General features: G+C 37.5%; 1 protein-coding gene across 1 annotated transcript in view; it reads left to right on the top strand.

Moving 5' to 3' along the window:
* The window catches only part of EPRS1 (glutamyl-prolyl-tRNA synthetase 1), a 78,816-nt gene that overhangs the window by 27,921 nt on the left and 37,825 nt on the right, over positions 1-13,070 (top strand). The window contains exons 13-17 of the mRNA XM_017526281.1: positions 6,405-6,515; positions 9,381-9,517; positions 10,365-10,572; positions 11,321-11,433; positions 11,885-11,891. Of these exons, the coding sequence (XP_017381770.1) occupies positions 6,405-6,515; positions 9,381-9,517; positions 10,365-10,572; positions 11,321-11,433; positions 11,885-11,891 (576 nt within the window). The remainder of the gene's footprint in view (positions 1-6,404; positions 6,516-9,380; positions 9,518-10,364; positions 10,573-11,320; positions 11,434-11,884; positions 11,892-13,070) is intronic.

Raw genomic sequence — 13,070 nt, 5'->3', positions numbered from 1 at the left:
GCAACCTCCACCTCCTGGGTTCAAGTGATTCTCCTGCCTCAGCCTCCTGAGTAGCTGGGACTACAATTGCTTGCCACCACACCTGGCTAATTTTTGTATTTTTGGTAAAGATGGGGTTTTACCATGTTGGCCAGGCTGGTCTTAAACCCCTGACCTTGTGGTCCACCCGCCTCAGCCTCCCGAAATGCTGGAATTACAGGCATGAGCCACTGCGCCTGACATATTGCTTATATTTCTGAATGAAATATATGTGTTAAACTGATTTTTTAGTTACATTTAGACATACTAGTTGACTTCCCATGATGAAAGATAAATAATTTGGCCTTTTACTTTTTCTCCTTTTTGGTTTGCATATAGTCGATTGTCTTGCTTTGTCTCTTCCTCTCATTTGCTTATTTTTCCTTTTTTTTGTTTTTGTTTTTCTGTTAAAAAAAAAAAAAAAAAATTAGGCCAGGTTATCATGCCTATAATCCCAGCAGTTTGGAAGGCCAAGGCAGGAGGATTGCTTGAGCCCAGGAGTTTGAGACCAGCGTAGGCAACGTAATGAGACCCCATCTTTACAAAAAAAACAAAATTAGTTGGGCCTGGTGTCGTGCGCTTGTAGTTCCAGCTAGTTGGAAGGCTGAGGTGGGAGGATCACTAGAGCCCAGGAAGTCAAGGCTGCAGTGAGCCGTGATCATGCCACTGCATTCCAGCCTGGGTGACAGAGTGAGTCCCTGTCTCAAAAATAAAAATAAAATATTTTTTCCTCTTTCCACCCCTGGGTACTTTTCTTTTCTTTTTCTTTTTTTTGAGACAAAGTCTCACCCTGCCACCCAGGCTGGAGTGCAAGGGTGTGATCTTGGCTCACTGCAACCTCCACCTCCCAGCTTCAAACGATTCTCCTGCTTCAGCCTCCTGAGTGGCTGGGATTATAGGTGTCCGCCACCAAGCCCAGCTAATTTTCATATTTTTAGTAGAGATAGGGCTTCACCATGTTGGACAGGCTGGTCTCAAACTCCTGACCTCATGATCTGCCCACCTCGGTCTCCCAAAGTGCTGGGATTACAGGCATTAGCCACTGTGTCTGGCCCCCCTAAGTACTTTTCTAATTCTGTCTCCACAACGTGTGCAAGTTTCCCACCAAGATATTCAGATGCCTTAGGTATACTTTCAGTTTCATTTTGGAGACATCTCTGCCAGAGCCTTCTGTGCTGCCCTGGAACCTGATCTGGATTCAGGGCTCATTGGCTTCTGAGGCACAGCTGTCTTCCTAGGTCTCTTCATCATCCTTCTAGGGATTCCCTTTGCTTTTGTTCTGTGATGGACATTACAGAACATTGCTCCATTTTTGCATCTTCTTTTTTTTGTATAACCTTCTTGCTTTGCTGTGCTGTACTTCTGGTAGCTCCCTAACAGGGGAGCATGGGATGAAGAAGATTTTTGAAACCTTTTATCAGATCTGTGTTTTTAGTCTGAAATTTCATGATGATAGGTCTTGGTGAGGGTCTCTTTTCATCCACATCCATTGGAAGAACATGTAGCTTCCATTCTGGAAACACATTCCTTCAGTTCTGGGAAATTTTCTTGAATTCTTTTTCTTTTTTTTTTTTGAAACAGAGTCTCACTCTGTTCCCCAGGCAGTGGTGCAGTCTCGGCTCACTGCAACCTCTGACCCCCAGCTTCAAGCGATTCTCCTGCCTCACCCTCCTGAATAATTGAGATTATAGGCGCCTGCCACCGCGCCCAGCTAATTTTTTTTTTTTTTTTTGAGACAGAGTCTCGCCCTGTCGCCCAGGCTGGAGTGCAATGGTGCGATCTTGACTCACTGCAGCCTCCGCCTCCCGGGTTCAAGTAATTCTCCTGACTTATCTTTCTGAGTAACAGGGATTATAGGTGCACGCTGCCACACCTGGCTAATTTTTTGTATTTTTAGTAGAGACGGAGTGTCACCGTGTTCCCCAGGCTGGTCTCGAACTTGTGAGCTCAGGCTATCCACCCATGCGAGGACTACAGGCATGAGACACTTTGCCTGCCCCAGCTAATTTTTGTAGTTTTAGGAGAGGCGGGGTTTCACCATCTTGGCCAGGCTGGTCTTGAATTCCTGACCTTGTGATCCACCCGCTTAGGCCTCCCAAAGTGCTGGGATTACAGGTGTGAGCCACTGCACCTGACCTTGTATTCTTTTTCTTTCTTCTCTACTGTGCATTTCTTCTCTCCAGAATTCTTCTTGGGAAGATGTTGGGCCTCCTGGACTGGTCCTCTCATTTTGTTTTCTGTCTTATTTTCCTTCTTGTCTTTAGTTTCTCACAGATCTATTTAATTTTTATCTTCCCACCTTTCTATTGAATTTTATTTATGCCATTATAGTTCCAGTGTTTCTCTTGTTCTCCGAATTTTCAAAATAACTTTCTATTCTTGTTGCATGGTATTAATAGTAGTTTTTTTGCAGAGTAGCGTCTCTTTTCTCCATTTTGTTCATTTTGGTTTCTTTCACATTAAAGGCATTTTCTCAGGTGTCTGGTTAGCCGTGGTTATCTGCTTATGTTTAATATCAGGAAATAAAGAGTGATTAGAAGCCCAAAGAGCAAGAGTTGGGCTTTCAACTGAGCTTCACTGTATAAACATCTTTGTTGGAGAAGTTCCATGACAGTAATTTTATATCTTTACTCATGGATTAGGCAGTTTTCCCAGAGGCGCTTCATCGAATCACCTTCCGGGGAGTGTGAAGTCCTGGCTGCCAGGTTTTGGGGCCGAATTAGGGAAGACTACTGAGGGTTTTTTACATTTACTATCATAAATTCATTATTCCCCTTGTCTCTTGTGCAGTACCCTCTCCTTTGGCTCTTTCTGGTGTCTGACAGGATCTAGATACCTTCTTATTCACAGAGTAAACTTCCATTCTTTTGTCAAGGTAGGGGAGAGGCAGTTGCCTGGTTATATAGAGTGGGGAGGGGATCTTTCTATATGTTTTTCAGCTTCCAGAATTTTGTTGCTGCTTTTTTTTTTTTTTTTTTNGCTGTAGTGCAATGAATGGCGTGATCTTGGCTAACTGCAACCCCTGCCTCACGGGTTCAAGCAATTCTTCTGCCTCAGCCTCCCGAGTAGCGGGGATTACAGGCACCCACCACCATACCCGGCTAATTTTTGTATTTTTAGTAGAGACAGGGTTTCACCATGTTGGCCAGGCTGGTCTGGAACTCCTGACCTCAGGTGATCTGCCCACCTAGGCTTCCTAAAGTGCTGGGATTACAGGAGTTTTCCACCGAGCCTGGCTTTCTCTTTTATTATACTAATTCTTCTGGATTTGTGTCTTTAAACAAAAGAAAACCTTTCATTTCTTTTAAGTGGGGGATTGGGAGAGAGTGAAAGTTGATGATTATTTTCAGTATGCTTTCTTTCTCCTGAATCCTATGAGGTCTTTAATCATTAGACACTATCTTTAAAACATAGCATTGTTTTTAGTCGATTGGTAGTGAAAAGGAAATCATTCTGATCATTACTTTGTTTCTGTTGCTGGCCTTCATGATGTCTTCATACACCGAAACCCATTCCCTTCAATTCTTAGGTACATAATCATCTTATTTAGAGTTCATGGCACTCTCAATCTCTAATTATTGCTTTGTTGTTTTCTAGCTTACTCTATTTTTCTTCTCAAGCACTGTGGGTAACATTTAAGTGAAGCATCAGTGAACTAAATTTAGTTTCATGGAGTTGTGAAGTAAGTGTTACTGGCAGAGCTAAATCATTCTTTGGACACCCCTACTCTTAACTAACTCAGCATTTTTTTTTTTTTTTTTTTAAAGCAGCTTCTGTTAGAAAAAAAAAGTAGCTAGATTTGTTTGCATGCTCCTTTGGAGAAAAAGCCTCATTTATGGAGTGAATTGTGCATGTTAAAGAAAAGAAGGGAGAAATGGATGAAGGGGAAGAGACGTGGGGTGATTAGTTTTCTCAATATCCCTTCGACAATACTGTGATCCTTGTTTTCTTAGCCTGAGTTTTCATCTTGATAGCAAACTAGTACTTAATATTTTTTTTGTCATAGTTATATGGAATATAGCTATAAATAATTTTTTTCCTTGGTAGTGGTAGGAGACATTTCAAGAGGTTACTTTGTATTAACCATACTAATTTTCTTCTTGCTTTTTACTTAACTGTTAAGGTTTTAACTTTTTAGTCAAGGCAGAAGAGTCACAGGTTTAAGATGTTCATTATAGAGTTGTTATCAATCTCTATCAACCCTGATTGACTGCTTTAGTTTTAAAATGTATTTCAGTAGTATGATAGTTCTTTTCCCAACTCTCATCTCAACCCCCTTGCATTTGTTCCCAGCTAATAAAGTATGTAGAGACTTCTCTCCGACTCCACAAATGAGTCTTCTTCCAGTGAAAGTTTTCTTGAAAATTAAACCCCAATAAGTAAAACAAAAGCATAGGTGTTCTGGTTGAAGTATGTGAAGGCGATCTGGAGACCCTCTTGTCCTTCCCCCCTGCTTAGTGCTACTGGGGCACCTCTTTTAAATCCTTAGGACTCTTTGGAGTAATTTGAAAATCACTGATCCAGAGACTTTTAGAATTGCATACTTTCAGAGCTAAAAACACCTTTTGAGTCTTGTAATCCAAGTTTCCCAAATATGCCCGATCCTAACCATCCTATGGAATGCTTGTTAAAAATTAGGTTTCTTTTTGAGAGTCTCGCTCTGTTGCCAGACTGGAGTGCAGTGACGTGATCTCGGTCACTGCAACCTCCACCACCCAGGTTCAAGTGATTCTCCTGCCTCAGCCTCCTGAGTAGCTGGGACTACAGGTGTGCGCCACCACCTCCAGCTAACTTTTGTATTTTTAGTAGAGACAGGGTTTCACCATGTTGGCCAGGATAGTCTCTATCTCTTGACCTCGTGATCCACCCGCTTCAGGCTCCCAAAGTGCTGGGATTACAGACATGAGCCACAGCACCTGGCCTAAAAATTGGATTTCTGAAATTTAAGTCATACCATTAAAATTTTAATTTTTTTTAGGGATAAGTTGTCTTAGAATCTGTGCTCACAACTGTCCCAAGTGATCATTAAAATTAGTCAAGTGTAAGAAACATCCTTCTGTTCTTTTTGTCAGCTGAGGAAACAGCTGCAGTGAACTAAGTTTCTCAGGCAGGGTTGTCTAGTTTACCTTTTTACAAGAAATTGTATCTTACTGGCCTAAATAAGGAATAGTCAGTTATGAATTAAATCTTTGATTATTCCAGCTGAAAGGAGAAATCCTTAACTAGTAAGAATGACCTTTAAGCCTCAAGGAAGGAATGAAACAGTAAATTTGAGAAGGCTGGCACTGATTTAGTATTAGTATGAAATGTAAGCAGATGAGGATTAGCAGACGAGGAGAAGTTAAATAGCTTTTCAGACTTTGCATGAATGACTCTCTGAGGATGGCTTCCTCTCTGAGTTCATTCAGAATTTCCACGATATTCTTTTCAGAAGCTGAAAACTACCTTCAACACTGACAAAAGCCAATCCGATAATGGTAACAATGGAAAAATAAAAACAGGTTTAATTATACCACTGTTTCCTACATTCTCCTAATGAGAAAAAATAACTTCTATCACTTAATTATTTGTTTGCTTTCATCTACATTTTTCTCACATGTGCTTTATATATAGTGTCTGAACATTGCTATTGTGATTGGTCATCATGGCTAATTTCACACTCGACAGTGAAGTGAGAAAAATACATCAGCTCCAGAAGGGGATGCTACTACTGATTTGGAAGTAGAATAGTTTAGAGCATAATGTGTATGACCATTTATTCAGTCAATCTATAAATATTTATTGATTACCTGTTTGAGACAAGCCTTAGCTAGGTACTCAGAATATACTGGTCTCTCTCTATATATAGCATGTAAACCAGTAGAGATATCATTTATACTTTTAATCTATAGAATTGCCTTATTATAGTGACTAAATGCTATTCGGCTTTTGATGGTGATGTGTTACCCTAACACTGATTAAATAAAACAATACTGAAACAAAAATATCTGTATTCTCTTAAAATGGACTTCTCCAAACTACCAAATCAAATATCACATTTACGTTTAGAATTAAGGTATAATCCCACCGGATAATTTTTTCTTACTAATACCTGATTTTAAAATTATTTTCAAAATAACTCTAATATTATGCTTTAATTGGTTTCATTTCACCTGCTAGTAACTATTCTTGGGAAAGAAGTCTAAATCTTTCATGAGTCTTGGTTTACAGTTGTTTCTCTTTTTTCTGCTTGATGATAAATATCAAAAAAGAGTTAACAGATGAAAAAAAAATTAGTAAATGCAGTAACAAGAAAGCCAGTTAGTATTCCTGTGCTATTATTTATTTTATTTATGACGCTTTATAAGCTCTCTCAGTGTTTTGACATGAAGATGTATTTGTTGCAGGTTATTGACCCAGTGGCTCCACGATATGTTGCATTACTAAAGAAAGAAGTGATCCCAGTGAATGTACCTGAAGCTCAGGAGGAGATGAAAGAAGTAGCCAAACACCCAAAGGTCACTCTTAACAGTTTCACCGATGTGTTTCTCTCTGTTAAAAGAAGGAGCAGGATAATAAAAAGGAAAATGTGCTTTCATGTCAGTGGCATGATTTCGAGATGATTTTCTATTCAACCTTTTTTGTCAGGATTTGATAATAAATGAAGTAAATCTTTTTGCAGATTTTTTTGCCTTAAGGAAGTTTGTTTAGTAACAGTCCATAGCACATCACACAGAACTGTTATGCTCAGGTGCTGCTTTTTTTTGTTCTGTAGAGTTAGCATATTTTAATGTGTAGTGAGAATTTATCTCTTCCTAGAGTAATTCTGAAAGATGAGAAATCGAAGGTGTAGTCTTTATTAACTAGGGTATTCACTGTCACCTTTGTCTTTAAGCCAAAACATTAGACCTACTACTGTTGAATCACAGCTTGACTTCAGAGTCTCTTACACTTCCATTTCCCCTGTTTTGGAAAGTATAAGTGAAGTGAAAATAGCATCTGTTCATTTAAATTCTGAATAGAATTTTTTTTTTTTTTTTGAAACAGCTGCACTTTGTGGCCCAGGCTGGAGTGTCAGTGGCATGATCCTGGCTCACTGACTCCTGGGTTCAAGTGATTCTTGTGCCTTAGCCTCCTGAGTAGCTGGGATTACAGGTGTGTGCCACTACACCTGGCAATTTTTGTATTTTTAGTAGAAATGGAGTTTTGCAATGTTGGCGGCCAGGCTGGTCTTGAACTCCTGGCTCAAATGATCTGCTCACCTTATCCTCCCAAAATACCGGGATTACAAGAATGAGCTGCTGTACCTGGCCCTGAATAGAAATCTTAAATATGAGTAGTATAGAGTTCCTGTTTGTTAAGTCATGGTCATCCCAGATTCTCATTATTGCTTAGTTGACAATTTTGAAGCAAAACAATAATTTTTTTTTTTTTCCTTCCCTAGTTTTGAGATGGGCCTTGCTCTGGTGCCCAGGCTGGAGTACAGTGGCATGATCTCAGCTCACTGCATCCTCTGCCTTGGGCTCAAGTGATCCTTCCACCTCAGCCCTCTGAATACCTGGGACTACAAGTCTCTTGCCTCCACACTTGGCTCATTTTTGTATTTTTTTGTAGAGACATGTTTTCACCATGTTGCCCAGGCTGGTGAAAGAGTTCTTTTATTTCAGCTTTACAAGTTGTCTGTATTTCAGTATATTTCATTATATACTGAAAATTACGTTCACAGACTAACTCAGATACTAGTAGCCAAACTTACAACTATGTTCATAGACTAACTCACATATAAGATGATAGACATTGTAAAGAGCTATATATACTCTAAATTGTAGCCTTATATAATTGATTGTCTTCCCATGTATGTCATTAGCTACTTTTTAATTTTAAAGATTTGAATCCTAATAACATTTGGGGTGTGTGTTTAGTTGATTGATTTGGCTTTGCCTTTCTTTACATCTGGTTGTTTTGATCAGATAAGTAGTAGTATCTGACTTGTCACATCACCTACAGTACAGTTAGCATAAATCTGAAGCATACTGAATGTTTTAAAATTTCAATCATGAGAATAAAAGTTTTGAAGAGTGCTTTTTTTTTTTTTTTTTTNTTGTGGTCAGATAGTTTAGATTAAATTACTAGTCTGGCCATGGTGACTTGTACCTGTAATCCTAGCACTTTGAGAGGTAGAAATGGGAAGATCATTTGAGGCCAGGAGTTTGAGACCATTCTGGTCAACATAGCAAGACTCTGTCTCTACAAAAAAAAAATTAAAAAATTAGCCAGGCATTGTGGTTCATCCTTGTAATCCCAGAGGTAGGTGGATCGCTTGAGCCCAGTAGTTCAAGGCTACGTTGAGCTATGACTATACCACTGCACTCCAGTCTGTGCGACTGAGCAAGACCCTTCCTGCCTCAAATAAAATTTAAAAAATTAAATTACTAAGTACTGCTCATTGTTGAAAATAAGAACTACTTGTTAAGGAAGCACACTCTTAAATTGTGACTGGATTACTCAGTTTGCTCTGTGTAATTTTCATTATTATATTTCCCTCACAAAGTGTTTTATATTTAGCCTATCAGTTTCTATTCTGAGCTTAGTATATTATCTGTTGTTATAACATACATTGGTGAATTCATTGAACAGTTGTTAAACACATGCTGGTTAATGTTTATTTCAAAAGGTCTTCTTGTACTTTTTTTCTTTTGAATTCTGCCAAACAAAAACTGAAATTATGGCATTATTTTTATTCCCTGCATCTCTTTTTCTTTCCATATCATACACATTGGAAAGGCAGAAAATTTACTTATCTATAATTTATATAGGTAATAACTTTCTTTAAAGTCTGTCTTCTAAAATCTGAAAGGTCCATAATTTCCTGCTAAGGTAGCATCTGTTGTCCTGTAATGTTCCATAACCACTGCTTAAGAATGACTGATTTTCTCTTTTGCTGCAGAAGCAGTAAGATTCTAAGGATAGGAAGAAGATTCTAGTTGAAGAGATACTAAGTGATAACACTGCCTTAGCTATGAAATCAATGAATGATTCTTTTAGGCTGGAAGTAATCTTAGGGGCAGGCTACCTCATCTAATTCCACTAACATTAGTGGTCAGGTTGCTGATCCAATGTCACAGAGCTGGAATTCAAACTCTTGATTTCTACTGAGGCCAAGTATGTATTGTATAAATGCTAAGAACAGAATTGGGAATATGTTGATGTTAAAATAGGTAGATGGAGAAAGAGTAAAGCATTTTCTTTCTAATACAGCAGTGAACTGCAATAGTTTAGAAGCACAGAAGACTGGTTAAAGAGTAGAATGAATGTATATATTTGCATACTGGGTTCCATAAGTTGTTGTTTCAACAGACACTCTGCTTTTCTTTATCAATCAGAATCCTGATGTTGGCTTAAAGCCTGTGTGGTATAGTCCCAAAGTTTTTGTTGAAGGTGCAGATGCAGAAACTTTTTCGGAGGGTGAGATGGTTACATTTATAAATTGGGGAAACCTCAACATTACAAAAATACACAAGTAAGAACTTTTTGTTTGTTTTCAAATAAACATGAGAGAAAAGTATTTTGTTTGTATTTACTTGTCAGACGTTACCTAATTCAGACACATGCATGCTGCTGACTAGTAAATCTGCCCAGATAGCTACTGCAAATTATGGACACAAATTGTTTTCCTTATATGTTTCAATTTAACAACAGGCTATCAAGATGTCTTTTATTTGTGGTGTTGAAAATTATGTCTGGATATAAAAAAATAGTTGTAATGTTTTAATGAGAAATTACATGATAAAAAGACTCTACGTTTGCCTTGCATGGGTATCTTTTAGACAGAATTTATACTAAAATTTACTTTAAAATTGATTGGTTAACAATCAGTTTGAATTTCTAGTTACTATAGTGTGCTACACTTATGAATTTGATCTTTAGATTCTATAAATGCAACATAGTATGCTTAAGATTAATTTATGTAAACTCTGAAATCTTAATTGCGCAGTTATTAAATATGATTGCAAAGAATTGCCAAATGTTTTTAAATATAGTAATTCAGATTTTATAATGAATAATGCAGGTGGCTTTAAGTTAATAAATATGTACATGTTCCTCATCAAATGTACGTCAATCTGTTCTCTAGTTGATTATTAGTATCTCCGTGGCAGTGATTGTATTGTATTTATCTATTAACCAGTATATATCTGGCATATTAGGAGTTCAAATAAATGTTTGATTTGAAATTTTTCCCAAGAAAATTTCTTATCTATTTATTACAAAATAAAACAAATTATTTTATAATATAAAATTATTATGGAACAAAATAATCAATTTATGGCAGCTGTGGTTAATATTTCTTTGAATACTTTTATATATAGAAATGCTGATGGAAAAATTATATCTCTTGATGCAAAATTGAATTTGGAAAACAAAGACTACAAGAAAACCACTAAGATCACCTGGCTTGCAGAGACTGCCCATGCTCTTCCTATTCCAGCAATCTGTGTCACTTATGAGCACTTGATTACAAAGCCAGTGCTAGGAAAAGACGAGGACTTTAAGCAGTATGTCAACAAGAACAGTAAGGTAACCTTCCAAAGAAACCATATTTCACCTTTTACATTTTTCTTTAGAATTAAAAAAATTAATTTTGTATATTTTGGATCCTCAGATAAAATGGAAAAGATGTGTAGAATTTTATTTAAATTTTACATCTTTATCAAAAGATGTAAGTTGGCCGAGCATGGTGGCTCATGCCTGTAATCCTAGCACTTTGGGAGGCCGAGGCGGGCGGATCGCTTGAGCTCAGGATCTTGAGACCAGCCTGGACAACATGGTGAAACCCCGTCTCTACAAAAAAANAAAAAAAAAAAAAAAAAAAAAAAAGATGTAAGTAATGTTTCATTTTATAATGACAGAAAGTGAAGCACACACAGTGAGGTTAAGTAACTTGCCTGAGGATAAATAGTAGAGTTGGGATTGAAATCTGACCCTTGTATTTAAGTGCTACACCAGCATTAATTCAGCTAAGTCTATACCTGCTTCTTGCATCATATTTATAGCAGGAAAATCATTTATTTCTTCAGGAATGCTAATCAGCTTATTTAAAAGCTTTCTTGAAGCTAGTCAGTTTATGAATGGTAACTTAAAAATGTGATAAATTGTCAATTTATTTTAATACTTCACTGTTTCATTGTCCTTAAGTAGTGAACTTTTTAACATAATCTGTTTTAAATGGGAATATTTTAGTTAGTGGAAACTGCTTGCATTTTAGAGTTGTTTTACTACCCTGATTTTGAGAAAAGTGTGTTTTGGTTTCATATCATCTTTACAGCATGAAGAACTAATGCTAGGGGATCCCTGCCTTAAGGATTTGAAAAAAGGAGATATTATACAACTCCAGAGAAGAGGATTCTTCATATGTGATCAACCTTATGAACCTGTTAGGTAAATAAATGTAACTGAACATCTAAATGAAAATGCTTAAAGTTCTTAAAGTGAATAATATTTTAGAAATTGGTCTGGGCGTGGTGGCTCACATCTTTAATTCCAGCACTTTGGGAAGCTGAGGCGGGCAGATCATGAGGTCAGGAGATTGAGACCATCCTCGTCAACATGGTGAAACCCGTCTGTACTAAAAAAAAAAAATACAAAAATTAGCTGGGCATGGTGGCGGGCACCTGTAATCCCAGCTACTGGGGAGGCTGAAGCAGGAGAATCACTTGAACCCGGGAAGCAGAGGTTGTAGTGAGCCAAGATGGTGCCACTGCACTCCAGCCTGAATGACAGAGCGAGACTCCATCCTCCCCCCTCAAAAAATTGAAATGGAACTTTCACTAAAATAACATACCTGACAAATCTTTGCTCAGTTTTCTTTGTTTTATATTTAACATTTTAGACTTAACGTAATTTATTGTAACAAGTGATCTTTGAAACAGCATGCACATTGAACATAAATTATTCATTTCTAAAGCTAAACCATCTTATAATTAACTTTCTTGTAGCCCAAGTATAATAAACAAAATTTCAGTACTGTGTATTACCTATCTTTGGGTGAAAATTATTACCATTATCTTTTTCTTTGTGGTATATTTTCACTAGATAATACAAATGGTACATTTAGAGGGAAAAAAATAACCAATATTTGTATTTTTTTTAAACCATGTAATAGGATTATTAGAAGGAGAAATTTGTAAATTTTTGTCCCCTTTGTTTCTTTTCTGTTTGTCTCTGCTATTTTTTTAAGTTATATCTCTCTAACTGTGGAGTCAAAACGACTCTCTGAGATTTAGACTTGTGAATCTAACTGCCTTTTAGGTGTCTCTGAATAGATTCTTTCAGGCATTTCAAACTCAACATGTTCAAACTTCCAGGATCTAGGTATCATTTCTGATTTATTCTTCTCCTTCCCTTTTTCCATTCAGCAAACTCTGTTGTTTGTGTTGCCTGTCTAGTCCATCTCTGTGGATCCACTGCTCTGCCTTCTTTCAGGCCATAGCATTGCTTCTTGAATGCCAAAACCAGGCTCCCAAGTATCTCTTTGCCTCCAGTTTCATCCTTTTCCTATTCAGTTTTCACATGCCCACCAGTCTGAAAATTTCAGAGTAACAATTTTATCACATTTATCTACTGTTAAAAAATCTCTGTTAGTAGGCCAGGCATTATAACTCATGACTATTATCCCGGCACTTTTCGAGGCTGAGACAAGAGGGCTACTTGAGGCCAGGAGCTCAAGACCAGCCTGGGCAACATAGTGAGACCCCATCTACAAAAAAAATTGTAAATAAAGAATTAACCAGGCATGATGGTACATACCTGTAATCCTCACTGCTCGAGCAGCTGAGGCAGGACGATTGCTTGAGCCCACGAGTTCAAGGTTGCAGTGACCTATAATTGTACCACTGCACTCCAGCCTTGATGACAGAGACAGACTCTCTCTCAAAAACATGCAAACAAAAATATTGTTAGTTTTAGGGTAAAAATCTAAACTTTTTAGTTTGACATGCAAGATTTTTCATGTTATGGCCTCTCTTGATTCATACCTGTTGGAGTTTTCTCTCCCTGATCCCTTCTGTTTAACATAT

Source organism: Cebus imitator, unplaced genomic scaffold (genome assembly GCF_001604975.1).
Source record: "Cebus imitator isolate Cc_AM_T3 unplaced genomic scaffold, Cebus_imitator-1.0 Scaffold42, whole genome shotgun sequence".
NCBI classification, from domain to species: domain Eukaryota; kingdom Metazoa; phylum Chordata; class Mammalia; order Primates; family Cebidae; genus Cebus; species Cebus imitator.
Note: the sequence above shows the minus strand (reverse complement) of the source record. Positions and strands in the feature narration are given on the sequence as shown.